Source organism: Lepus europaeus, chromosome 6 (genome assembly GCF_033115175.1).
Source record: "Lepus europaeus isolate LE1 chromosome 6, mLepTim1.pri, whole genome shotgun sequence".
NCBI lineage: Eukaryota > Metazoa > Chordata > Mammalia > Lagomorpha > Leporidae > Lepus > Lepus europaeus.
In genome coordinates this window covers 97,209,873-97,236,173 of record NC_084832.1, presented here as the reverse complement: position 1 = coordinate 97,236,173, position 26,301 = coordinate 97,209,873, and the positions used below count along the sequence as shown (strand labels likewise).

The 26,301-nt window shown below is 45.0% G+C and overlaps 1 protein-coding gene across 4 annotated transcripts in view; it reads left to right on the top strand.

Annotated features, from left to right (window-relative positions):
- Nucleotides 1–26,301, top strand: part of PHC1 (polyhomeotic homolog 1) — a 29,175-nt gene that overhangs the window by 571 nt on the left and 2,303 nt on the right. The window contains exons 1-14 of one of the 4 annotated variants that reach the window (XM_062194649.1): nucleotides 312–330; nucleotides 2,221–2,378; nucleotides 4,902–5,012; nucleotides 8,296–8,376; nucleotides 8,888–9,037; nucleotides 9,960–10,091; nucleotides 16,847–17,339; nucleotides 18,646–19,424; nucleotides 19,909–20,056; nucleotides 20,313–20,524; nucleotides 21,052–21,166; nucleotides 23,938–24,046; nucleotides 24,219–24,369; nucleotides 24,749–24,980. In XM_062194649.1, coding sequence (XP_062050633.1) covers nucleotides 2,265–2,378; nucleotides 4,902–5,012; nucleotides 8,296–8,376; nucleotides 8,888–9,037; nucleotides 9,960–10,091; nucleotides 16,847–17,339; nucleotides 18,646–19,424; nucleotides 19,909–20,056; nucleotides 20,313–20,524; nucleotides 21,052–21,166; nucleotides 23,938–24,046; nucleotides 24,219–24,369; nucleotides 24,749–24,980 — 2,827 coding nt within the window. In that variant the 5' untranslated portion in view covers nucleotides 312–330; nucleotides 2,221–2,264. Of the gene's footprint in view, nucleotides 1–311; nucleotides 331–2,220; nucleotides 2,379–4,901; nucleotides 5,013–8,295; nucleotides 8,377–8,887; nucleotides 9,038–9,935; nucleotides 10,092–16,846; nucleotides 17,340–18,645; nucleotides 19,425–19,908; nucleotides 20,057–20,312; nucleotides 20,525–21,051; nucleotides 21,167–23,937; nucleotides 24,047–24,218; nucleotides 24,370–24,748; nucleotides 24,981–26,301 lie in introns of those variants that run through there. The other 3 variants (XM_062194647.1, XM_062194648.1, XM_062194650.1) reach the window with 3 other exon arrangements.

Genomic DNA, 26,301 nt, shown 5'->3' with positions numbered 1-26,301 from the left:
CATCCAGGTTCTAGGGAGAACCAGGACCCCTGGGCGCCCACTGTCCCTGTTCACATTACTTGCATTTCTCTGGCACACTCTGCCTGGAACCAGCCCCGTGTCTTCTACCCCTTCCCGTGCCCCTTCCTTTCTGCAAGGCGCGAGTTTCATGCTTGGGGATATTGACTTCCTCCAGTTCTTGACCCAGTAGGTCCAGTACCACCAGGTGCACCTCAGTATCCCTTTCTAGCTCCCTTCCAGAAGTTCCTGCGCCTTCCAGACCTAACCCTCACACCCCCCAGATGCTACCTTTCCGGAGGACCAGGGCTTAGCTGTTCCGGGCTCCTACTGGTCAGCTTCTCTCTTCTCTTACAGTTTAATTCTGAAAGTTACAATGCATTGTGCCTGCAAAAGTGTTTGTCTTCATCTGTGTTTACTCCTGCAGTCACAACAAATGAATAGATTTATGTGCCTCTAATCTAACAACCCGGGTTTTGCTGACAGATGCCCTTAGCTTTATCCAGAGACTTTAAGTTCATATCCTTTTCCATTTCTAGTCTATTTCACAATCTGTAAAACAAAACAAAAACCCAAAACTAATGAGATTTCCATGGGGAGGGGGAGTTTTTTTTTTTTTAACCGTTTATGAGCTTTTTCACACATGAAGTAGGAATTACCATCCCCATGGGGGCTCAGTCAGCTAAGTCCAGTAATCTACACAACTATGTGGAACTGCCTCTAATCCTTACCCCCTTTTTCTCTTCACATGCTGATTATGAGGATTCATGGGTCTGTATCTTTAATATTTTGGCAAAAGCTGTGGGGAGAAGGTAGACTGGTGTTGACGCTGCTAGGACCACCCCCGTGCACTTTTGGGGTTGTGTACGTGTGTTCGTGTGTACGCGAAACCGAAGGGATGGGTAGAGTTCTTGGGGGAGAATGCTGTGATCAGATGATAATGGGAATGGACTAATGAGAAATCTTTTCAACTTTGTTGCCACGACTTAGCAGTTTGGTTTTTGTTAATTTGCTTCTTTATTTGTTGGATGCAATCCTTAAGATAAATTCATTCACCCTAATAAAATTGTTGACAGTCCTTAGTAGAAATTCTGGTTTGAGGTTTACATTCCTGAACTAAATAGTGCTTTGGTGACCTGGTATTTTTAGTGGCCCAGTGCCTCAGAAGTGGCACATATAACGTGTAAGTTTAGCAAAAGAGAGAGAGAGAGAGAAAAAAAAAAAAAAAAAAGAATGAGCAAAGAAAGTTTATTGTCGTTTGGTGCCCCTCTGGAAGAATATTTCTTCTTGCTTCTCATCTCCTATCTCTTTGCTTGGTTCTCAGCAGTGTTTTCATATTTATCTTCTTACAGATTTTAGTGTGGTCCCTGAGGGTAAATTCTGACACTTGAGAGACTAAAAAGTTGAATCTTACTTTCTTAAAGATTTTCATTGTTGTATATTTAATGTTTCATACCATGTATCATTTGTTAAAATGAAGTGTTAGTATTAGTAGCCTGAGCTGGAACCAAGCAGCAGTTAGTATAAGGGCTGAGGCTAGCTCTACTGCCTTGTAGTTTTGTGACCCTCCAGGAACCATGTAATATCTATCTTAAGTCTCACCTCCGTAACACGGGGATGAGTTCTTACACTTCGTGACACTGCCTTAGTCACAGACTTTTTGGTTTGAAGAAGGAAAATGTACTAGTGTGAAGACTTGATATTTACTAGGGCAGCCTCTTTAACCTCAGGAAATCTCATTTCTGCAGTTGTAGAATGAGGATGATAATGTACCATGCAGCACTGTGTGAGAGTGCAGGTGAAGTCCCTAGCAACTCCAGTAACTGGCGACCGTTGTTAAGATGATAAGGATGCAAATGCAGATAAAAATAAGATGATGGTCAATTTTAAGTTGGAAGATTTTAAACTGTTGAAAAGTGCTGTTGGAATGTAAGGTGGCTTTGGTATTGTCAGGCACCATCTTAACATCCTGTCCATTTTATTTATTGACAGCCATGAGAAGACATGTAGAGGTTGTTTCTTTTGAGAAACTGAATAGAAGATGGTGTGGGGAAGATGTGGTTGTAAGAGCATATTGCAGATCTGGGAGTTCTGAGATCAAGGAGATCGTGGGTTATGGAAGAAGAAGATGCTTAGATAACTTACCGTGTTCTTGAATAATGACGTGAAATAACAGTGGGGATTGAGGTATGAATTTTAATTCTTTACAATGCTTCTGTCCAGGTCTTGAGTCAGAGCGCCACCCTTGGGGACTCTGGAACACTATCATGGAGACCGAGAGTGAGCAGAACTCCAACTCCACCAATGGCAGTTCCAGCTCTGGGGGCAGCTCTCGGCCCCAGATAGCTCAGATGTCCCTGTATGAACGACAAGCAGTGCAGGTGAGGTTCATCTCTGGGGGGCTGTCATCTGTATTGGCTTGGAGTAGGCAAGGATGCTGGAAGATTGTCCACAATTCCTTGCCAGCCGGATGGGGAGAGTTGGATTAGTTAATGACTAAGGTTCTTTCTGGTTCTGAGACTCTTAGATGTTTATAAGCAAACAACGAAATTCATTCTTTCAGCTCAGTATTTTTTTTTTTTTAATAATGGTCCATCTAGCTAGATTCTAGCCATTTTTCTCTTCATAGATCAGGGATGGGGAACTTCTGACCTGTGGGTCATTTCTGACCTGCAAAATCATTTGATCTGGCCTTGCCAAGGCACATGCAGGCAGGACTCGAAATTCACTAACTCCATAGCAGGCTAAGTTTGAAGCTGATAATTTTATATGGCCTGTGAGTGATGTTGTAAATATCAGAATGACCCTTGGCAGAAAAAAAGTTCCGATTCCTGCGATTGTCAGTTTTTTAGTCTTCGTCCTTTCTTGAATATCACCCTGAGTAGTCAAAGTAACATAGACCTCTTTACAGACTTAACTTGTAGACAGACAGTAAAATTCTGTGTTTGGAAATGAGGCCTATTTGTTAACAAAATATTTTGATTGCTAGCCTAACTATGCATTTTATAATAGATTTAATTAAGGAATAAGAGTACGGTAATATCTATTTAACACTAAAAGTGCTAGTATCCTTTTAAAGTGTTTATTTTGTTTTATTTTCATCTACTTGAAAGGTAGAATGACAGAGAGAGAGAGAGAGAGATTTTCCATCTTCTGGTTTACTTCCTAAATGCCCACATCATCCAGGGCTCAACCAGGCTAAAGCCAGGAGCCCCGAACTCCAGCTGAGTCTCCCACATGGGTTCAGGTGCTCAAGCACTTGAGCCATCATCTGTTGCCTTCTAAGATGCATTAGCAGAAGAAACAGGGTTGGAAGCAGAGCCACTGGGATTCTAACTGGCACTCTTACATGGGATGTAGGTGTTGCAAGCAGCAGCCTAACCCATTGCACCATAGTGCCTACCTTACAGTATCACATTTATAAACATGTATTAGCATTATACTGCAATTTTTGAAAATGCCAATTAGTTGAGAATTTATCTGATTGAATCTTTCAGAAGACACTATTTATGCTCTTTTTTCATTATTTCCAACCCTTTAGGCCTCTATCACCCTTACTAAATATACCTGGAATATAGTTTTGCTTTGAAAAAAATTAAATTTTTTTTTTTTTACAGGCAGAGTGGATAGTGAGAGAGAGATACAGAGAGAAAGGTCTTCCTTTTTGCCGTTGGTTCACCCTCCAATGGCTGCCGCGGCTGGCGCACTGCGCTGATCTCAAGCCAGGAGCCAGGTGCTTCTCCTGGTCTCCCATGCGGGTGCAGGGCCCAAGCACCTGGGCCATCCTCCACTGCCTGCAGAGAGCTGGCCTGGAAGAGGGGCAACCGGGACAGAATCCGGCGCCCCAACCGGGACTAGAACCCGGTGTGCCGGCGCCACAAGGCGGAGGATTAGTCTATTGAGCCGTGGCGCCAGCCATAAATTAATTTTTACTTGAGAGGCAGAGAGACCAAGAGACAGAAAAGGCAGAGAGTTCCCATCTGCTTGTTTACTCCCTAGATATCGGCAATGGCCAGAGCTGGGGGCTGAGAACTCAATTCAGATCTCACTCAGGGTTCAAGACACCTAATTACTTGAACTGTCACCACTGCTTCTCAGGGTTTGTGTTAGCAGGAAGTTGGAGTCGGGAGCCAGGGCTGGGCACTGAACCAAGGCACTGTACTGTGGTACGTGAGCAATGTAACTGCTAGGCTGAATACCTGTTTCCATTTTCTTTTCTTTATACTAATCAGCACCCCATTTCTTTTTTTTTATAAGGTTTATTTTATTCATTTGAAAGGCAGAAGTACAGAGTGAGAGAGGGAGAGAGGGAGAGAGGGAGAGAAGGAGTGAGACGTTCCATCTGCTGGTTCACTCTCCAAATGGCTGCAACGGCCACTGCTGGGCCAGGTTAAGCCAGCAGCCAGAAGCTTCATCTGGGTCTCCCACGTGGGTGTGGAGGCCCAAGAACTTGGGCCATCTTCTGCTGCTTTCCCAGGCATATTAATCAGCAGGGGGCTGGATTGGAAGTGGAGCACCTGGGACTTGAACTGGTACCCATATGGGATGCCAGTACTGCAAGCAGCAGCTCAATCCGTTACACCACAATTATTTTCAACTTATTTATTTCTCACTATATGGTGTTTTTCTAGGTCAAAGTTTGGGAAATAAGAGTTCATGTGAATTGTGCTGTGTTGCCTTTTTTTTTTTTTTTTTTTTACACGAGAATAGATCATGGATTGTTTCAATGGTTTTTAGAGGACTTTGTACACATACTGGTTCTAATATAAAAATGCACAAACAAAAGATGTTGATTTAGCCCAGTGTCCAATCTCCTGTGATTTCTGTCCTGCCAATAACTCTCTTTCACATGATTATAGAGTGAGTTGCACGTTCTGAATGTCTCATCGTCTCTCTCCTCCTAGGCTCTGCAGGCACTACAGCGGCAGCCCAATGCGGCGCAGTACTTCCACCAGTTCATGCTCCAGCAGCAGCTCAGTAATGCCCAGCTGCACAGCCTGGCTGCCGTCCAGCAGGTGAGAGGTCAGCAGCCAGCTGGCCCGAGAGGGAGGGGACAAGAACTGCAGGTGGGCCGGGGAGACTTTGGGGCATGCTTTATTCTGTATGCAACCAGGCTGAGGACAGAGTCTCCTTTGCCTCTTCCTCCTACAAAGGAGGGATGGGTCTTAGCCTCTGGGGCTCCAGAAGAGCTGTTGGAGAATCATGTTTTAGAAATACACCTGCTCTGTCCACTGTGTAGCCACTAGTCACCTCTAGCTATTGAGTACTTAAAGTATGGCTAGTCCAAACTGAGGTATGCTACAAGAGTTTAGAACTTGCCATACCTCCTAAACATGTATGATTACTGTGGGCCAATTAAAAAAAAAGAAAATTTAAACAAAGTGAATGTGAAATAACATCTTTTACTATTACATAAAAACAAATGTTTAATAAACATATTAGTAAATATTAATGTCTTAATAAATATTAATATAACCCCAAAGTCTCCTGATTGTTCTCTTGTAGCTGCAGAGAAAACTTTAGAATTACATTCTCCTACTATAATTTTTTATATATATATATATGTACATATACATATATATACACACACATACATATTTAAACTTGGAGGGAGAGAGACAGACAGACAAATAGACACAAGTGGGAGATAAGAGAGAGAGCTCCAGTCTGCTGGTTCACTTCCCTTGTGTTCACAATGATAGGAATGAGTTGGGCTAGGCTGAGCTGAGCTGAGAGCTCGGAACCAAGTTCAGGTCTTTGTCCCATGTGAGTGCAGGAATCCAATAACTTGAACCATCATCTGCTGCTTTCTGGGATAGGCATTAACATGAAGCTGGAATTAGGAAATGGAGCAGAATATGGAATCCAGGCTTTCCCAATTTGGCATATGGGCATCTTAACTCCTAGGCTAAATGCCTGCTCCTAAATATAAATATATATATTTTAATATAAAATGTCAAAAGAATGACTGCTCCTAATATCTATATGTATTTTAAAATATAAAAAATCAAGAGAATGTTAGGGCAGAAGATACAGTCTTACTAATTCTATAAGGAAACCTTTACTTGGAGAAGGAAGACCATACTAGTTATACTTATTAATCACTTCTGGTCAGAAACAGGAAACGTTCATATATCGTTTCACTGAACTGCTGTATGTGTTTCCATCTAAGAAAAATGATCCTAATGAGAGGGCTTTTGGAAAGGTAAAGAAGCAACATAAGCTTTTCCCTTCTTTCCACTTAAGGAATCACTAGTGGTAAACTCAAGTCTTTAACTTTGTTGCATTTTTTTTTTTTTAAGATTTATTTATTTATTTGAAAGGCAGAATTACAGAGAGGCAGAGGCAGAGTGAGAGCGAGAGAGAGAAAGAGAGAGAGAGAGAGAGGTCTTCCATCCACTGGTTCACTCCCCAGTTGGCTGCAATGGCTGGAACTGCAATGATCTGAAGCCAGGAGCCAGGAGTTTCTTCCAGGTCTCCCACGCGGGTGCAGGGGCCTAAGGACTCGGGCCTTCTTCCACTGCTTTCCCAGGCCATAGCAGAGAGCTGTATGGAAAGTGGAGCAGCTGGGACTAGAACTGGTGCCCATATGGGTTCCGGCACTGTAGGTGTTGGCTTTACCTGCTATGTCACAGCACCTGCCCCTTCAGCTTTGTTTATGAAAATCAGAATAAGTTAAAAAAAAAAAATCAAAACGATGATATAGTAATATTAGTTTACATTCGCTCTGGGACAAAGTAAGTTTGCTTACTGCTTATTACAAAAGCAGTGTGTCCTCTGAGGTTGGTGTTCTTCTATTATAAGCTGGTGATGCGTGTGTGTGTGTGCAGGAATCCATCTGAGCCCACTCCATTGCTCCCATGGGACTTGGGATCCAAGTTGATGTAAACTTGATGTTTTTGATACTTGCTCTGCTGTGAATAATAAAGTCCTATGTTTAAGAAAAAAATTTAATTTGAGTATTTATATCCTGTTAATATATTCTGGAATTTAGAAATGAATGCAAGAAAGGTCACTGATGTATTAAAAATTATATTGAATAAAAAGATTAGAGTACAAAGTCCTAGAATGAAGAAAAATAAAATATCTCAGTAATTTTTAAATACTTACTGCATGTTGAAATGATAATATTTTAGATCTGTTGGGTTAAATAAGATTCATGAATAAAAATGGCAATTCCCGGCCGGCGCAGTGGCTTAACAAGCTAATCCTCTGCCTTGCGGTACCCGCACACCAGGTTCTAGTCCCGGTTGGGGCGCTGGATTCTATCCCAGTTGCCCCTCTTCCAGGCCAGCTCTCTGCTATGGCCCGGGAAGGCAGTGGAGGATGGCCCAAGTCCTTGGGCCCTGCACCCGCATGGGAGACCAGGAGAAGCACCTGGCTCCTGGCTTCGGATCAGCGAGATGCGCCGGCCGCAGCGGCCATTGGAGGGTGAACCAACGGCAAAGGAAGACCTTTCTCTCTGTCTCTCTCTCTCACTATCCACTCTGCCTGTCAAAAAAAAAAAAAAGGCAATTCCCCATAAGATTGCCTGCACTCACCTCTTGAGTGTGTAGTATCCCTTTGCCTTTCAGTAAATCCTGCTTTTCCTCTCCTGGTTTTATTCTTATACATGGGAAACAAGAACCTAGGCTAAGTCTAGCTGTAGGTCTCTCTGCATCTGGCTGGGGCTCTTAGTCCCCACACCATAATAAATGTCCTGACCCCCACACCCACAACGGGTTTGAGTTCTGGCTCTAATTCCGATTCTAGCTTTCTGCTGATGCATGCCCTGCAAGGCAGCAGGCCTAGACTGCATTCCAGGCTGTTGATTTCAGCTTGGTTTAACCCTGGTGTTGCAGGCATCTGGAAAGTGAAATAGCATATGGAAGATCTCTGTCTTTTTTCTGCCTTTCAAACAATTTAAATAAGTAAATAATTTAAAAATTTTTTTAAAAAGAAAAGATTACTTTAAAAAAGTTGCTTTATTCTTTGTTAAAAATGTGCATTGTAGAAAATATATATGTGCCTTACAGCATTCAAATCCAGACTCATCAACCTAAAAGCAAGAGGGAGCCAGGACAGAGAGCAGCCCGGTTCCTGACTGCCCAGGAGGTCACGTTGAGGGTTGCTGGGTTTGCATATATAGTAATGTGAGAGTTACTGGGGTCGTGAATGTACGTTTCCTTACTCCAGAGTAGGATCTGTCTCTTCTTGCCCAAAGTCTCTGTGTGTTTTGTGCCTGTGATTTATTATTGGAAGACTCAGAGTTTTTTCCTTTATGGTCTGCTATTTCTTGTTCGCCTTTCCTTTCCACAGGCCACCATCGCTGCCAGTCGGCAGGCCAGCTCCCCAAACACCAGCACCACCCAGCAGCAGGCTACCACCACCCAGGCCTCAGTGAGTACTGCCTCTCGCGCTTAAAGGATTCTCTTGCTGGGTCTTCGTCCCTGGGCGAAACCACTTTGTTTAGCTGACCTGAGAGAGTTTATTGAGCATCGCTCACTGCTCCTGTGTAGAGAAGAATGGTGAAAGGAAGAGTAACCAGCTTGGATCTGGAGAGGAGTCTGTACTGAGGAAGTCTAAGTGGAGAATCCTGGGGAAGGAGAAGATACCAAAGGAAAGGGACGAATCTCTGGACACTTCAGTGAGGAGTGAAATCTGTTCCACTTCACTCGATTGTTTTCTCAACAGTTAACACTAGTGCTTAGGATTTTTTTTTTTTTTTTAAATCTCCCACTTTGATAATAATCCAGAGTAAGTAGGATGACAGTTTTGGGTAAGAAGTCATTAATAATCATTTCCCTCTGACTCCATGAAAGTGAGATACTCTGTCCTTGATAGTGTCTCTGAATGTGTCAGTCATGTCTATTTCTCCTCCTAAGCCCTGGTTCCTCTCTGTTCCACACAGATCAATCTGGCCACCACGTCGGCTGCACAGCTCATCAGCCGATCCCAGAGTGTGAGCTCTCCCAGTGCCACCACCTTGACCCAGTCTGTGCTACTGGGGAACACCACCTCCCCACCCCTCAACCAGTCCCAAGCCCAGATGTATCTACGGGTAAGTCCACAGACAGCACGTGTCCCAGGGGCCTGATTTTTTTGTCACTGGCAAAGATGTGATTGCACGCTATTTTATTTAACCATAGTACTCGGATATTCTGAGATAAGCTGATGTACTTTCCATGCCTTAATTTCTCTAGAAGTGTTGCTCAGTATTTACAGGTAGCCTATAGGCTATAGTGAGATTCTAATTTAGAAGATGTTGACTTTAAAGTTTAGCTGAGTTAGTATTAGTTAACCATTAAACCTACAGCTCAACTACGCAAATTCTGATTTATTTATTTGAAAGTCAGAGTTTCACAGAGAGACAGAGACAGAGAGACAGAGAGAGACGTATATTCTATTCGCTAGTTCGCTCCCCAAATGACCACAACATCTGGGGCTGTACCAGGCAGAAGCCAGGAGTCAGGATCTTCTTCTGGATCTCCTACATGGGTGCAGGGACCCATGCACTTGGGCCATCTTCCACTGCTTTCCCAGGCACATTAGCAGGGAGCTGGATTGGAAGTGAGCAGCTGGCTTCCACATGGGATGTCAGTCACAGGCGGTGGCCTTACCTGCTATGCCACAACATCGGCCCCATCAAGTACACAAATTCTAAGTGTTGCCTCTCAGCCTATCTATTTACTAGTGCTTGTTCTCAAATCCACATCTGAACTTCTTTGATGTTTGACTCTCTGTTATCAGTCTGTGAGGTTCTCCGTATTCTAGATTTCTTCTGGATGATTCATCACTTATGGAGAATTAAGAGGTCCTGGGTTGGTGTGGAAAGGGGCAGGGCTTAGCTGTTTAATATCCTTTGTTTATTTTGTGTTGTGGTCCTTCCCTTCCATTTCTTCTGTCTTTTCTTTTCCTCTTTTCCTCTCTGCTCTTCCTCTTCCTCCTCTCCTTGCCAGCCACAGCTGGGAAACCTGTTGCAGGTAAACCGGACCCTGGGCCGGAATGTGCCTCTAGCCTCCCAACTCATCCTGATGCCTAATGGGGCAGTGGCTGCAGTCCAGCAGGAGGTGCCATCTGCTCAGTCTCCCGGAGTCCATGCAGATGCCGATCAGGTCAGTGGCAACCACGTTACCTGTGGATGGACACTGGGGAGGATGAAGGGGATGACCACACACCGGGGTCCATCCTTCTGTCTGTTAGCACTTTCCAGAATTCTTATTTTTTGTGTGTTCTCCCTTACATTAATTGCCATGAAACTTGAACTTTTGAGTTGACTTGAGTTAGAAAGGAAGGTAGATTGCCTGAAAATAGCCTTGTGGATCTGGGAAGTCTTATTCTCGGTACAGGATAAATTTCCTGACCATCCTTTTAGTCCTCTGTGGCTCAGTTTTTATCAGGGAGTCTTAGTTCTCTCTCTCAGTGCCATCTCCTGAAGGTAAGGGGTGGCCCAGGGAATTCTGTTTTTAGGTTTGAAGCTGATCTGGCTGAGTTGCCGGAACATTGTTTGATTCCCTCTGCTTAATTCTAGTTCTCAACTTTCGGTCTCCTCTTCCTGTTCACTGTTTTCCCAGTGAAAGTCTTAGTCACCATTACTTCCCATGACTTATTTCCAAAATATATGTTTTAATTTTTAGCTTTGTACATATAGATCTTACAGTATCAAAATTATCTCATCCTTCTAATCTTACCAGAGAGCAGGTAAATGTCAAGCTCTTTCTGTTGATGTGCTCAGATAGTTCTAGAAGTTTTGGAGGATTGAAAAGAAATGTGAGTCAAATCTTTAAAGAGCTTAAGGAACAAAAGTGCTTAACTGATACCGGCTTTGGGCAACACAAGAGGTTAGAGAAGAGTTGGCTGATTTCCTTTGCAGGATAATTGACAAGAGTTTTGAAGGATGTATAGAATTTCATTTGGAATAAGAAGAAAATTGGAGAGAATAGCAAGTGTAAGGTCACCATTCATTTATGTCAATATGAGTGTGCGTGGTGGTCGGGGGTGAGAGGGTGGATAAATTGAAGGTAATGGGCCTGATTGTAGAGGAGGTCATTGTTAGGGAGGAGCCCAAAAGGCATATAAATGAGTTTTAGGGACCATTACTGGCTGTTGAACAGTAGTTTCATAGAATAAGGAAAGTACTTCAGAAACAGTCATCTAGGAACATATTCCTGATTGGAGAACTTGCTCAGAGACCTCTGGGGTCATCTGATGATAAGGGAAGACCTTTGTTTTAGACAGTATGGTCGTAGTGAGGTTGTTCCTGCTTCATATCCTTTTCTTTCATTTATCCATCTCTTCATCATATGTTTGAGTATTGGTTTGTGGGACAGAGAGTAGTGGTTAAAGGCATGCATCTGATGTTTGGGTCAGATTCCAGCTTCACTTCTTACTGTATGATCTTGGGCATCTGTACAGTAGATATTACAATATACCTACCTCAGGGTGTGTTGTGAGGACTGAATGAGTTGATGTTGTAACTCCTTGAACAGTGCCTGGACATAATGAGTGTTTGAGAGTGTTAATTTTATTATTATTAATGTATCAGACATTCTTTGGCCTTGGATGCCCAAGAAAGTCATGGTTGTTACATTTATGGCAATTGTGGGCCATAAATGAAGCTCTAGACATTAAACAAATTGTTGCCTGAGTGGTATAACAATTACCTAATTAGAAAATACCAAGTGCTCTATGAGGTGACATTTAATCTGGGCCTGTAGGAGTTAGCCAGGTAAAGACACAGCAGAGTGTTGAAGGCAGTCAAACACTGTGTCCAAAGGCTCCGAGGATAGGAGCTTGATTGGTTTGAATAACTAAAGAAGGCATGTTTCCCAGAGTTTGGCAGAGTGAGAGGAACTTCATCTTGAAGAGTCTCAGAGGCTGTGTTTAGGATTTGGGGCTTATGTACAGGACAATGGGGAGCTATAGAAGGTTTTTAAAAAGGGAAATGATGTGCAGAGGTTTGTGTGTTTTGTTTTATACAGACCCTGCTGACTCCCCTGTGGAGATTAAATGGAAATGGGTGAGTGCAGATTTGGGAGAATAACAGTTCTACAACAGTGTAGAAGGAAGAGAGTGTTTGGATTGGTAGAAATGTATAGATTTGAGAATAACTTAGAAGAATCATTGAAGGGGGAATTGAGGGAGATGCCAGATGAGACCTGAGATCAGACACTGCAGTGGGGTGACTGGTGGTGCCGTTTATGAGGTGATGAACGATGGAGTGAAGTTCTGTTGTGGATGTGCAGACTTAGAAGTACATGTGAGTCATACATGAGGAGATGTTAACATAGCAGAAGTCAAGGGCGTTTTTAGAATTGCTGAGGAAGATGATAAGGATTGAAGAAAGCATTTAAAATGGAACCCTGAGGGCTAGGATGAGCCCTTAGAAGAGCAGTTGAGTGTTGGGTGGAGGGTGGTGGACTGACGAAGGGGAGTACACAACAGTGATGGTGAGATGGGAGAATGGAGAATTCAGATTGGGTAGTGTCTTAAAGACAGTGGGCAGAATATTAAAAGACATGCGTGTGGAAGGGGGCGTACTCATCTCTTGAATATAGTACAGAGGGAAAGAAGGAGGGATGTATTGGTAACAGAGGGGGAGCTGCTTCAGTAGGGTGGGGGTTGAATCCAGAATAGTATGAGTGTGACAGATGATGGGAACAATTACGAGCTCATCAGTGACAGGAAAGCAGGGTAAAGCTGGTGGAGGGGGATGTGTGGTCCAGTGTGGTGATGGGAGGGAGGGAGAGGCTGAGGAGCCAAGGGACAGGGACAGGATGGGCTTCTTGAGGAGGCAGGAGCACATGGGACCCTGAGCGTAGGGAAGGATTGCCTTTGACTGGAGAAAGGATGGAAGGGAGGGAAGAGGAGGTAATGGGGACAGGCAAACATATAGACTTGGTGGTGGAACTCATGAAAGAATGCTTGTAGAATAGTTCCTGTTTTCTGGCCGGCGCCCTCTGCCTTGCGGCGCCAGCACACCGGGACAGGATCGGTGCCCCTCTTCCAGGCCAGCTCTCTGCTGTGGCCAGGGAGTGCAGTGGAGGATGGCCCAAGTGCTTGGGCCCTGCACCCCATGGGAGACCAGGAGAAGCACCTGGCTCCTGCCATCGGATCAGCGTGGTGCGCTGGCCACAGCGCGCCTACCGCGGCAGCCATTGGAGGGTGAACCAACGGCAAAAGGAAGACCTTTCTCTCTGTCTCTCTCTCACTGTCCACTCTGCCTGTCAAAAAAAAAAAAAAAAAAAAGAATAGTTCCTGTTTTCTTTGTAGAGGTGAAGAGTGCGAGGAGAGAAACAGAAGGTGATATACTCCCTGAGTATAGGGAGAGTAGGAAAGTTGAAATAGCCATTGTGGACAGGGAGCTGATTAGAAAAGCTGTAGTTCCCAGATAATATTATGTGCTCCAGCACCCAGTCCTGATGATTCTTGTACCTAACTCTCATGAGCTACTCTTGCTCTTTCTGCTGGTGCCAGAGTTCAGGTTCTTAATATTTTCATTTGGATTACGGGAATGGTTTTCTAAATGGTCTTGAATTCAGCCTTCCCTCCTTGTCATCCTTTTCCACATTATTTTCAGGATAATTATTTTAAAAAAAATTTTATTTGAAAAGCTGAGTGACACAGAAGAAGGGAGAGATAGAAATCTTCCCTAGTTCACTGTCCAAATGGCTGCAGTGGCGCAGGCTGGCCCAGGCTGAAGCCACAGGCCAGGAACTCCATCTTTGTTTCCCACGTGGGTGGCAGGGGCTCAGGTACTTGGGGCACCTTCTGCTGCCTTCCCGGTGCATTAGCAGGAAGCTGGATCAGAAGTGGAGCAGCCAGGACTGTAACCAGCACTCTGATATGGGATGCCAGCATTGCAAGCGGCAGCTTAACTTGCTGCACCATAACAGCAGCCCCAGGATAGATATTTTTAAATGAGAAAATATGTCATTACTAATGTTTTAAATTGTATTTCTGGTATACAGAATTTGATCATCATCTTTGGCTCATGACAGTCATCATTGATGTATTCATGACCCAGCTTTATTTATTTATTTGGTGGCTTTTTAATAATGTGGTAAGCAATCCCCAGACCCATTCACTGACTGCCATTACCCAATGGTAATGATTATTGTAGCTTTATCCTTCCCCTTGTTCCCTTTTTATACAGGTTTATTGCATCTCACTTTCTATATCTTTTAAAGATTTATTTATTTATTTTAAAGATTTTTTAAAATTTTACTTGAAAGTCACAGTTACACACACAGAGAGGAGAGGCAGAGAGAGAGAGAGAGAGAGAGAGGTCTTCCATCTGCTGGTTCACTCCCCAGATGGCTGCAATAGCTGGAGCTGGGCTGATCCGAAGCCAGGAGCCAGGAGCTTCTTCCAGGTCTCCTACATGGGTGCAGGGGCCCAAGGACTTGGGCCATCTTTCACTGCCTTCCCAGGCCATAGCAGAGAGCTGGATCAGAAGTAGAGCAGCTGGGTGTTGAACTGGCGTCCATATGGGATGCCTGCACTGCAGGCAGCGGCTTTACCTGCTACACCACAGTGCTGGACCCTTATTTATCTATTTAAAAGTGAGAGTTACCAGAGAGAGGAAGAGACAGGGAGAGAGAGAGAGAGAGAGAGAGAGAGAGAGAGAGAGAGAGAGAGAGATTGAGATTGAATGATTTTCCATCTGCTGGTTCACTCCCCAGATAGCCTCAACAGCTGGGGTTGGGCCAGGCCAAAGCCAGGGGCTTCTTCCTGATCTCCTACATAGGTGTACTCGGACCATGCTGCATTGCTTTCCCAGGCGTGTTAGCAGGAAGCTGGATCAGAAGTGGTGCAGCTGTGTCATAAACCGGCGCCCATGTGGGATGCCACACTGGCAGCAGCCTTACCTGCTATGCCAGAACACTGGCTCTGACTATATATTTCTAAAATGTACTTTTATTATGGAAAATGTTAAATACACACACAAAAAGAAAAAAAAAAAATGAATCCCTATGTACCTGCCATGGAGCTCTTAACAATTATCAATTCATGGCCAATCTATTTGGGCCCTTCCCCCTCTGCCCATGGATTACTTTGAAACAAATCCCAGATACCATATGTATTTTTATGTGTATTAGATTTAAAAGGTATTTGTTCTATATGTAATCTTTTTGAGATGCTTTCTTTTTGTTATGTATTTTACCTGAAATGCAGAGAAACAGAGAAATACTCCATCTATTGGTTCACTCCGCAGATGCCTACGATAGTCAGGGCTGGGTGAGGCTGAAGCTGGGAGTCTGGAACTCCATTCAGGTCTCCCATATGGTTGGCAGGAGCCCAAGCACTTGGGCCATCATACCCTGCTTCTCAGGATGCATTAACAGGAAGCTGGATAAGTAATGAAGGAGCTGGGACTCAATCCAAGGTACTTCGATATGGGATATAGACAGCTTAACCCGCTGGGCCACAATGTCCACCTGGAGAATAAGATTAAAATTTTTGCTATAGTCATTATAATTCATGAATTTCTATGTAATCTGTTGTGTGAACAAACTACTGTTTATTCATTTTCTGTTTTGTAGATGGTCATTCTAGTGTTTCCAAGCCTTTGTCACTGTGAGTAATGGTGCTGTGAACACTTCTTGTACATGCCTCAGGTTATACATGGCAAGAGATTGTCTTGTGGAATTCTCAATTAGAGGATGTGTGTGAATGTTCAACCTCAGGATGTGATGGCAAATTTTCTCCCCACACTTCCATCAGAAATATTTAAAAAGGGGCCTGTGTTGTGGTGCAGTGGGTTGGGCTGCCACCTGCAATGCTGGCATCTCATGTGAGCGCTAGTTTAGGTCTTGGCTGGTCCACTTCCAATTCAGTTCCCTGCTGTTGTGCCTTGGAAAGCAACGGAATATGGCCCAAGTACTTTGGCCCCTGCCAGCCATGTGGGAAACCTGGATGGAGTTTCAGACTCCTGGCTTCAGCCTGGCACAGTCCTGGCCATTGTGTCTATTTGGGGAGTGAACCAGCAGATGGAAGATCTCAACTCTCTCCATCTCTCTTTCTCTCTGTAACTCTGCCTTTCAAATACATAAAAAAAGGAAATATATAAAAAATAGTTGTAACTATACTAATGCTCTTCAAGGCTTGAATAGTCAGCTAGACAGACTTCATTCCTTGTATCTATAATTTGGAGTACTTTGTGCCAGACCCTGCTGGATGCTGGGAACATAAAAATAAATAAAAAGATAAACTTGCTGTTTACAGTGTCACATTCAGACTCTCCTTAACACACCAGGTCCTTGATGATCTAGCACCTTTCTATCTGCCTAGACTCAACTTGCCTCACCTTCACTGATACCTACTGAGGCTCTGATCAGACTTGACTTGTTTCAGGAAGTTTTCCTAGATCTCCACAGTCTGACTTGGTCTTTCTTCTCTGTATTTATGCATATGGCCACATCATAATTGGTGATTCTCTCGTCTTTTCTCATAGAAAGTGTAGGGACTGTTCCTTTCATCCCTGCATTCTCAGTATGCAGTGAGGTTTGCAGAGCACAGGCAGGTGTCTGGTAGATGGTGAATGAATGGAGAGGACAGGGAAAATTGAAGAGACATTAAAGGGAATAAATAACCAAATTTGGTGATAGGCTTAGTAGTGAAAAAAGAAAAGTGAAAAATCAGGTATGACTCCTGATATCCTCTCTGGGTGACTAGAGGCCTTTAATGTATTTTGTATAGGTGGGGATTTGAGTTGAGGTAGGTTGTATGATAAGACACTGTAGCCATGTTTGCTGCTTTGAGAAATTCAAAGTCTAATAATAATATAGAAATCTAATAATCTTACAGAAATCTAGCCTTAATGCAACCAGTCTGCCTTTCCTCAATCCATTTTTTCTTGTTTTTTCAGGTTCAGAACTTGGCAGTGAGGAACCAGCAGACCTCAGCCCAAGGGCCCCAGATGCAAGGCTCCACTCAGAAGGCCATTCCTCCCGGAGCCTCCCCTGTCTCGAGCCTCTCCCAGGCCTCTAACCAGGCCTTGGCTGTGGCACAGGCCTCGTCTGGGGCCTCAGGCCAGTCCCTCAACCTTAGTCAAGCTGGTGGAGGCAGTGGGAGTAGCATGCCAGGGTCCTTGGGCCCAGGTGGAGGTGGCCAGGCGCCTGCAGGTTTGGGTCAGTTGCCTTCCTCCGGAATGGGTGGTGGAAGCTGTCCCAGGAAGGGCACAGGAGTGGTACAGCCCTTGCCTGCAGCCCAAACAGTGACTGTGAGCCAAGGCAGCCAGACAGAGGCAGAAAGTGCAGCGGCCAAGAAGGCAGAGGCAGACGGGAGTGGGCAGCAGAACGTAGGCATGAACCTGACACGGACAGCTACACCTGCCCCCAGCCAGACACTTATTAGCTCAGGTAAGCTGTCACCACTCTTAAAGTCACTGTTCTCTCAAAACTTGTTTGAAGTCTTTGGAGTACATTGCTTTGCTTTTTTTGTTTTGTTTTCCTGTTTCTCCTGGCCATGAAACATTGGAAGGAGAGAGAGTTCCATCAGCCTTCCTTGAACGTGGTTCAGGCATACGAGGATAGGTAACAGATGCAGATCTTCACTGTTCCCACTGGGCCCCAGGCAGCCAACAGATTGCCTTGTCTACCTTCTTAGGTAGACCTGACCTCATAGAATTATCTTGGAAAACCAGATTTTGGTCTTCATGCTACTTAAAATTTAGTATAACAGGTGAATTCTCATTCTGTGTTTAATGGTAGTTAGTACAGTGTAAAGCAGATGCGGTATAAATGCCTTAGAGCACTAAAGATTAGCAAATAGAGCCATGGTTTAATATAGTCAACTTGTGCTCATCAGTATCAATGGTAAGGGATAGTAAAGAATAAATAGAATAGTAACCCTGAATAGTTGATACTTGTTTTCAGTCTGTGGGTAAGATATAGTTAGGCATGTGTAGTTTACTTGGCATTGTTGGTGGTCTTTGTTTCTAGCACCTTAGCTGTTGATGTATTTCGGTAATTTGCTCACAAAAAATTAAGAATTAGTTATTACTAATCATTGGTATTTACTTACTCTGGCAGTTGTAGTTCCAGAGTGCTTTCATTTCATACAATTTGTGTGTGTTCTCTGGACAGTCTGGTAAAATATAGAGGTAGAGATTGTCAGGTAACAGGGGAGGACACTGAGGAAGCTTGGGGCTAGAGCTGCTGCTGACTCTGGAGGTTTCTCAGGTGGTGACCTAACAGGAAAGTTGTTAACAATCAAGGCATTTGTGGGAAGAAGTTGGTTACCTCTAACTCTACGACCTTTCTTCATTGAATAGTAAGTGATTCTTGTGTGTCAGGCACGGAGCTGGGTTCTAGGGAAGGGAAAAGGAATAAAACCTGGACTCAGCCTTTGTGAAATTCCAAGTCTTAATAATCATGCGGAGCGGGGAGAGGCCAGGAATTCTATTTTGCTAAGTACAGCTTTAAAAGATAGGATATTTAAGTGTAGCAAAGAAAATAAACATAAGAAATTACTGAGGATTATTAAATGATTGAGAAAGGGAGTCTTTCTTTGAGGTCTTTGAAGACAAGAGACTAGAGGGTAGCTGGTAATGCCTGACTCAGTGGCAAGAATTTGGATGAGGTGCAGCTTAAATTTACTTATAATTAAGAGTGATTATTTTCTGCACTTTTTTCCCTTGGTTCCATCCTGGGATTGTTCCTATAGCCACGTACACGCAGATCCAGCCCCACTCACTGATTCAGCAACAGCAGCAGATCCACCTGCAGCAGAAGCAGGTGGTGATCCAGCAGCAGATTGCCATTCACCACCAGCAGCAGTTCCAGCACCGCCAGTCCCAGCTCCTGCACACAGCGACACACCTCCAGCTGGCTCAGCAGCAGCAGCAGCAGCAGCAGCAACAGCAGCAGCAGCAAACCACAACCCTCACTGCCCCCCAGCCTCCACAGGTCCCACCTACTCAGCAGGTCCCCCCTTCTCAGTCCCAGCAACAAGCCCAAACCCTTGTTGTTCAACCGATGCTTCAGTCCTCACCCCTGTCCCTCCCACCTGACCCAGCCCCTAAGCCACCCATTCCCATCCAGTCCAAACCACCTGCAGCACCTATCAAACCTCCTCAGTTGGGAGCTGCTAAGATGTCAGCTACCCAACAACCACCCCCCCATATCCCTGTGCAAGTTGTGGGCACCCGGCAGCCAGGTACAGCCCAGGCACAGGCTTTGGGGCTGGCACAGCTGGCAGCTGCTGTACCTACTTCTCGGGGGATGCCAGGTGCAGTGCAGCCTGGTCAAACCCACTTGGCCTCCTCGCCACCTTCATCCCAGGCTCCTGGTGCGCTGCAGGAGTGCCCTCCTGCATTGGCCCCTGGGATGACCCTTGCTCCTGTGCAAGGGACAGCACATGTGGTAAAGGGTGGTGCTACTACCACCTCACCTGTTGTAGCCCAGGTCCCTGCTGCCTTCTACATGCAGTCTGTGCACCTGCCGGTAAGTGATGTCTGATGACTTTGAAGGGACTGTCACCTGTGAGAGTGGACCTAGGACTAGTGGAAATAGAGTTTATGTAGAGGAGTAAAGAATGGAGGTTATTACTGGTATTTGCTCCTTTTATACAAGAGAGATGTTAACAAATATAACACCTGAACTTCATACTCCTAAATGTGTTGGTGAAATCATTCTGGGTTTTTGTATGTGTACTAAGTTACCTCAAAGTACTGTTAACCAAATCAGTCTCTGGGGAAACGACACTTCTTGATTGGTCCATATTCAAGGTCTAGGTCAGGACTGAATAACACTTCATTTTCCTTTGTCCTCATAGAGAAATTAAAACTTCTTGGGGGTGGCGAGGAATTTTAGTATACCATGTGGAGTATACAAATTGGGAGTCTAGAACTAAGTTTTCTGTGAAACTATGGGAGTAATTGTGGTCCCTTATCTTCCAAGTCTTGGTTTCTTTCCTATTCACAAATAGGGTAAACCTCAGACGTTGTCTGTTAAACGCAAGGCTGAGTCTGAGGAGGAGAGAGACGATGTGCCCACACTGGGTTCAATACTTCCTGCCAAGGCATCTCCAGCAGCAGAGAGCCCAAAGGTCATGGAGGAGAAGAGCAGTCTTGGAGGTGAGTAAATGACTTCTAAAATGCTGTTGGAGTGCACTGAGATTAGATAAATGTTCTGAAAGAGCTAAAAGATAAATCTGGCTCGACAGAAAATGGGCCTGAACGTGGTAGACTATTGAGAAAACCCACATATGAGTCATTCAGGTGAATGACGGATGAACTTGTATGTGGTGGGAGAACAGGCTGGTTCAGCTAATAGATGGGTCATTTATGCTATCCCATATCTGTTCTTAATCCGCGTTTCTTTTTTTTCCAGAGAAAGCTGAACCAGTGGCCAATGTGAATGCTAACACCCCAAGCAGTGAACTAGTAGCCTTGACCCCTGCCCCATCAGCACCACCTCCTACGCTTGCCATGGTCTCCAGACAAATGGGTGACTCAAAACCCCCACAGGCCATTGTGAAACCTCAGATTCTCACGCACATCATTGAAGGCTTTGTTATCCAGGAAGGAGCAGAACCTTTCCCGGTGAGAGCAGCGCCATAGGTGGGACTGTCCAATGGGGACTTGGTCTGATGGCTGTCTTTTCTAACTCCCCCAGGGCACAACTGTTTAATTATACAGAATGATTCAGTTGTGTTTGTTAAGTTAGGAAAGGAAAAGGGAACTGGACTAGAAAATGGAGAAGAGGAGAAGAAAAGGAAGAAAGTAACCTTTAAAGCTGTAATTTTTAGTAAAACAAACTAGATTATTTTATATTAAAGAAAATTACAGTAGAGAAGTTAAGGGACTTTTTCTAGGTTCTGAGTTGCAAAATCAGCTCTAGGTAAGACAAAATAGGGAGCCAGGGTAGGAACCTGTTGTCCAGTAGCTTATCTGAAAAAAGCAAAACCAGTTAGAGACTCGGGACTGTCACATAGAACATGATTCTCTGTGAACCAGACCTGGCCCTTAACTCAGAGATCCCAAAGATATGACAGTGGGAAATGTTGGAGAAAGTGGTGAAGAGGCAGAAAGGATTAGGCTAACTTAACTGTAGACTGTTTCTGGGACAGGTGGGCTGTTCTCAGTTACTGAAGGAGTCTGAGAAGCCGCTGCAGACCGGCCTTCCAGCGGGGCTCAGTGAGAATCCTTCAAGTGACCCCTTGGGAGGGGACAGCCCCTCTGCTGGTGAGTATTTAGAGACCTGTGAGCAGAAAGGAGGCTCATGGAGATGTGTTTGAAGAGTCACTGTAAAATAGTAATTATTTATTTTAAAGTAGGAAATATATGAAGTCTGTCTATACATAGAAGCCATATTATATATCAGAGCATGTGGAATCACTCAAAAGGAGTTCTCAAGCAAAAGTAAGCTATTGAATTATTCCTTACTATAAGGACATGTTTTTCAGGTGACCTAAAATAAGACATTGATATTTATTTATTTGTTAAAGATTTATTTCTTAGAAAGGCAGAATTACTGGGGGGTATGGGAACATCTTCCATCCATTGGTTCACTCCCCAAATGGCTGGGGCTGGGTAAATCCCAGCCAGGGCCTAGAACTCCATCTGGGTCTCTCACATGATTGGCAGGGGCCTACGTACTTGGGGCATCCTTTGCTGCTCTCCCAGGCATATTAGCAGGGAGCTGGATCAGAACTGGAGCAGCCGGGTCTCTAACCAGCACTCTTCTATGATACTAGCATCGCAGGTAGTGCTTGACCCACTGTGCCACAACACTGTGATATTTGTATTCTTAATTTCTCATTTTATCCTAGATCCTGTAACAAACATTAAGGAGTCTTGTTTAATATTTATTGCCTATTTTTGGAAACTTTTTGGGAAAGGGATCTTATATTTTTTAGGCATTAGTGATTAGTTCTTTTCTCCTATTCAGAAATGAATTGTATCTGAACTCTGAGTATTAATTATGTAGGATAAAATTAGACATTTAAAATGGACATAGTATAGCCTCAGATTAGGAAGACTTTAAAGACTTGATAATTTTTTATTTTTTTAATAAGAAAGCAGACCTTCTTTCATTGATCTGCTTGTCAATAGTTTAAATCCTTGAGAATAGCATTGCATGGATTCTGTGTCCAGTGGCTCTCACAGGAAGCTTGCTTCAGAATTCGGCACATACCATGCCACTGTTGTTTCCATGAGTGTGGATTACTTTCCCCAGATCATTCTGGTTTTATTAGGTTTACTGCTAGGAGTCATTGTCTTCTTCTTTTCCTTGAAAATACAAGTATATCTCTTGCCCAGATAGAATTATTTCATCTTGAGAATAAACACCTTCAGGTGTTTTTTTTTGTTTGTTTTTGTTTTAAGATTTATTTATTTATTTGAAAGTATACGGAGAGAGAAGGAGAGGCAGAGAGATCTTCCATCTGCTGGTTCACTCCCCAGTTGGCCTCAACGGCCGGAGCTGCGCTGATCTGAAGTCAGGAACGTGGAGCCAGGAGCTTCTTCTAGGTCTCCCATGTGGGTGCAGGAGCCCAAGGACTAGGGCCATCTTCCACTGCTTTCCCAGGCCACAGCAGAGAGCTGGATTGCAAGTGGAGCAGCCGGCTTCAAACTGGCGCCCATATGGGATGCTGGCACTGCAGGTGGTGGCTTTACCTGCTATGCCACAGCGCCAGCCCCAACACCTTCAGTTTTTTTTTTTTTTTTTTTTTTTTTGACAGGCAGAGTGGACAGTGAGAGAGACAGAGAGAAAGGTCTTCTTTTACCATTGGTTCACCCTCCAATGGCCGCCGCACCGCGCTAATCCGAAGCCAGGAGCCAGGTGCTCAGCCTGGTCTCCCATGGGGTGCAGGGCCCAAGCACTTGGGCCATCCTCCACTGCACTCCCGGGCCACAGCAGAGAGCTGGCCTGGAAGAGGGGCAACTGGGACAGAATCTGGCGCCCTGATCAGGACTAGAACCCAGTGTGCCGGTGCCACAGGCGGAGAATTAGCCTGTTGAGCCACGGCGCCGGCCAACACCTTCAATTTTAAAAAGAGCTGTGGGGCTGGCACTGTGGCATAGCAGGTAAAGTTGACATTCCATATAGGTGCTGGTTTGAGTCCTGGGTGTCCCACTTCCAACCCAGCTCCCTGCTATGGCCTGGGAATGCAATGGAAGATGGCCCATGTCTTTGGGTCCCTGCACTCATAGGAGACCTGGAAGAAACTGTTGGCTTAGGACTGGCCCAGCTCTGGCTGTTGTGGCCATTTTGGGAGTGAAACAGATGGAAGATCTGTCACTGTTTTTTCCTGTAATTCTTCCTTTTAAATAAACATATAAATATTCTTTTAAAGATTTATTTATTTATCTGAAAGTCAGAGTTACACAGAGAAGGAGAGGCAGAGAGAGAGGGAGAGGTCTTTTATCCGTTGGTTCACTCCCCAGTTGACCACAATGGCCAGAGTTGGGCCGATCCGAATTCAGGAGCCAGGAGCTTCTTCTGGGTCTCCTACATGGGTGCAGGACCCCAAGGACCTGGGCCATCCTCCACTGCTTTCCCAGGCCATAGCAAGGAGCTGGATCGGAAGTGGAGCAACCGGCACTTGAACCAGCGCCCTTATGGGATGCCAGCACTGCATGTGGCAGCTTTACCCGCTACACCACAGTGCCGGCCCTGATAAATATATAAATCTTAGAAGAAAAAAAAAAAACTGTTTCCTTTGGCTCTGGTGATCTCGCTTATAGCCAGCACAAATGGCCTTGTACCACAGCCTGCCAGATGTGTTTGCTTTTAGAAGTCTTATTCCTGTCAGTCCTCTGTGGACACCAAGATGGTGGAAAGAGGAGTTGGTAATGTTCTTGATGGACAAGGCTTCCTGGTTTTCTAACTTTGTACAGTCTCTGGGGGCAGACCCTGACCATAACTAGGATCTAGCTCTGGGAATGATGCATGCTGGCCTGCAGGGCCGCAGAACCCCAGGGTGACTCTCCACTGATGCCGTGACTTCCAGAGTTGGAGAAGAAGGCGAGCCTCCTGAAGTGCGAGTACTGTGGGAAGTACGCCCCTGCAGAGCAGTTCCGTGGCTCCAAGAGGTTCTGTTCCATGACTTGTGCTAAGAGGTACTGTAGGGGCGCCCTTCTCACCCTCAGCCGCGGGGTTCTCTGTTAGTGTCACTTCCCTTTCCCAGGATCATCTTACGACTGCTACTTCGTGGCTCCCTCCTTGCTTTCATTCCTTTCCCCAAATCAAGTCACATTTAGGGTGACATCGTGTATACGCCTTGACCCATAGGTACAATGTGAGCTGTAGCCACCAGTTCCGGCTGAAGAGGAAAAAAATGAAAGAGTTTCAAGAAGCCAACTATGCTCGTGTGCGCCGGCGCGGACCCCGACGCAGCTCCTCTGACATTGCCCGGGCCAAGATCCAGGGCAAACGCCACCGGGTGAGCTGCTGTCCCAGACGGCTACCTTAAAAATGGACTTTTTTTTTTTTTGCCTCCAGGGCAGTTCCTCTGCTTAGGTAAATGCGTGTGAGACTGGAACTTTCCTTCACCTTGACCTGCTTTGTTCCTCTCACCTGGCCACTGGTTCATGTGTCTATTAATCCTTACCCTGTACTTGAGTAGAGAAAATGTAGATCAATTTTTAGTACAAGAGGAGAATCAAGGGAGTGATAAATTTGTCCCTGAAAGGCACCTGGGGCTTTGTGCAGATTATTTCTCGTGTGCTAAGATAAATTTTTTCTCTGTGCCTAACCTTGAGTGTTGGGTAAGGCAGAGGGAAACTGAACACACTTACTCCTGACCTGTTGTTTCTCTGTAGGGTCAAGAGGACTCCAGCCGGGGTTCAGATAATTCCAGTTATGATGAAGCACTCTCCCCAACATCTCCTGGGCCATTGTCAGTACGAGCTGGGCATGGAGAACGTGACCTGGGGAATCCCATTACAGCTCCACCTACACCGGAATTACATGGCATCAACCCTGTGTTCCTGTCCAGTAATCCCAGCCGCTGGAGTGTAGAGGAGGTGTATGAGTTCATTGCTTCTCTCCAAGGTACTGAGCATCTCTCCCAACAGAACCCAGGTCTTCAGTTCCCTTAGGTCATCCCACATGGGCCTTTGAAAGAGAGAACATTAAGTGTGGGTCTTCAAGCAGTGGGGCCTGAGTGTGGCAGTCCCGAGGCTCTAGACAGTACACAGCCTGGTTCCTAGTTTCTTTATGGGTTGATGTTGTCTTCTCTCAATGAGGTTACAAAGTTAGATTTTCTATCTTATGATTTACCACTATCTCTTAAAAAGTATTTTTGGGTAAAATATATATGCATTTTTTATAGCTACTTTTTAAATTGAGAGGCAGAGACACAGAGACAGAAAGACAAACCTCCCATCAGCTGGTTCACTCCCCAAATGGCTGGGACTGGGCTGAGCTGAAGCTGGGAACTCAGTCCAGGTCTCTTGGGTGGGCAGCAGGTATGCGATTACTTGAGCCATCATCACTGCCTCCCAGACTCCACATTCGGAAGCCAGAATCAGGAGCCAGAGCTTGTTATCAAACCCAGGCACTCCAGTGTGGGACAGGAACGTTTAATTTGTTTTTAAAGATTTACTTATTTGAAAGGCAGAGTTAGAGAGAGGCAGAAGCAGAGACAGAGACAAAGAAAATCTAGGGGGCTGGTGTTGTGGCGTAGCTGATAAAGCCACTGCCTGCAATGTGGCATCCCATGTGGGTGCCAGTTCGAGTCTCAGCTGCTCCACTTCTGATCCAGCTCTCTATTATGGCCTGGGAAAGCAGTAGAAGATGGCCCAAGCCCTTGGGCCCCTGCACCCGCGTGGGAGACCAGAAGCTCTGGGCTCCTGGCTTCCTATCAGTGTAGCTCTGGCCACTGTGGCCAGTTGGGGAATGAACCAGTGGATGGAAGACTTCTCTAACTCTTTCAAGTAAATAAATAAATCTTTAAAAAAAAAATCTTCTATCTGCTGGTTCATCCCCCAAATGGCCATAATGAGCAGAGCTTCAAAGCCTGGGGCCCAAGGATTTGGGCCATCTTCCACTGATTTTTCCAGCAGGGAGCTGGCTTGGAAGTAGAGCAGCCAGGACTCCAACTGGTGTCCATATGGGATGCTGGTGCTGCATGAAGTGGCTTTTCCCACTACACCACAGTGCCAGCCCCAAATAGGGGCATTTTAACCACTAGACTAAACATCTGCCTCCGGATTTTTTTCTCCATTGGGGAAGAGCAGTAGAAACTAAGAGGTCGTTGTTGCCCTACTCCCTTTAACACAGTCTAGTTTGTAAGTCACCCTACCTTTCTTGGTGTTGGACTGAATCCTGGGCTCTTTGAGACAAATCTCTTAAGTTAAAAGAATTCATGTGT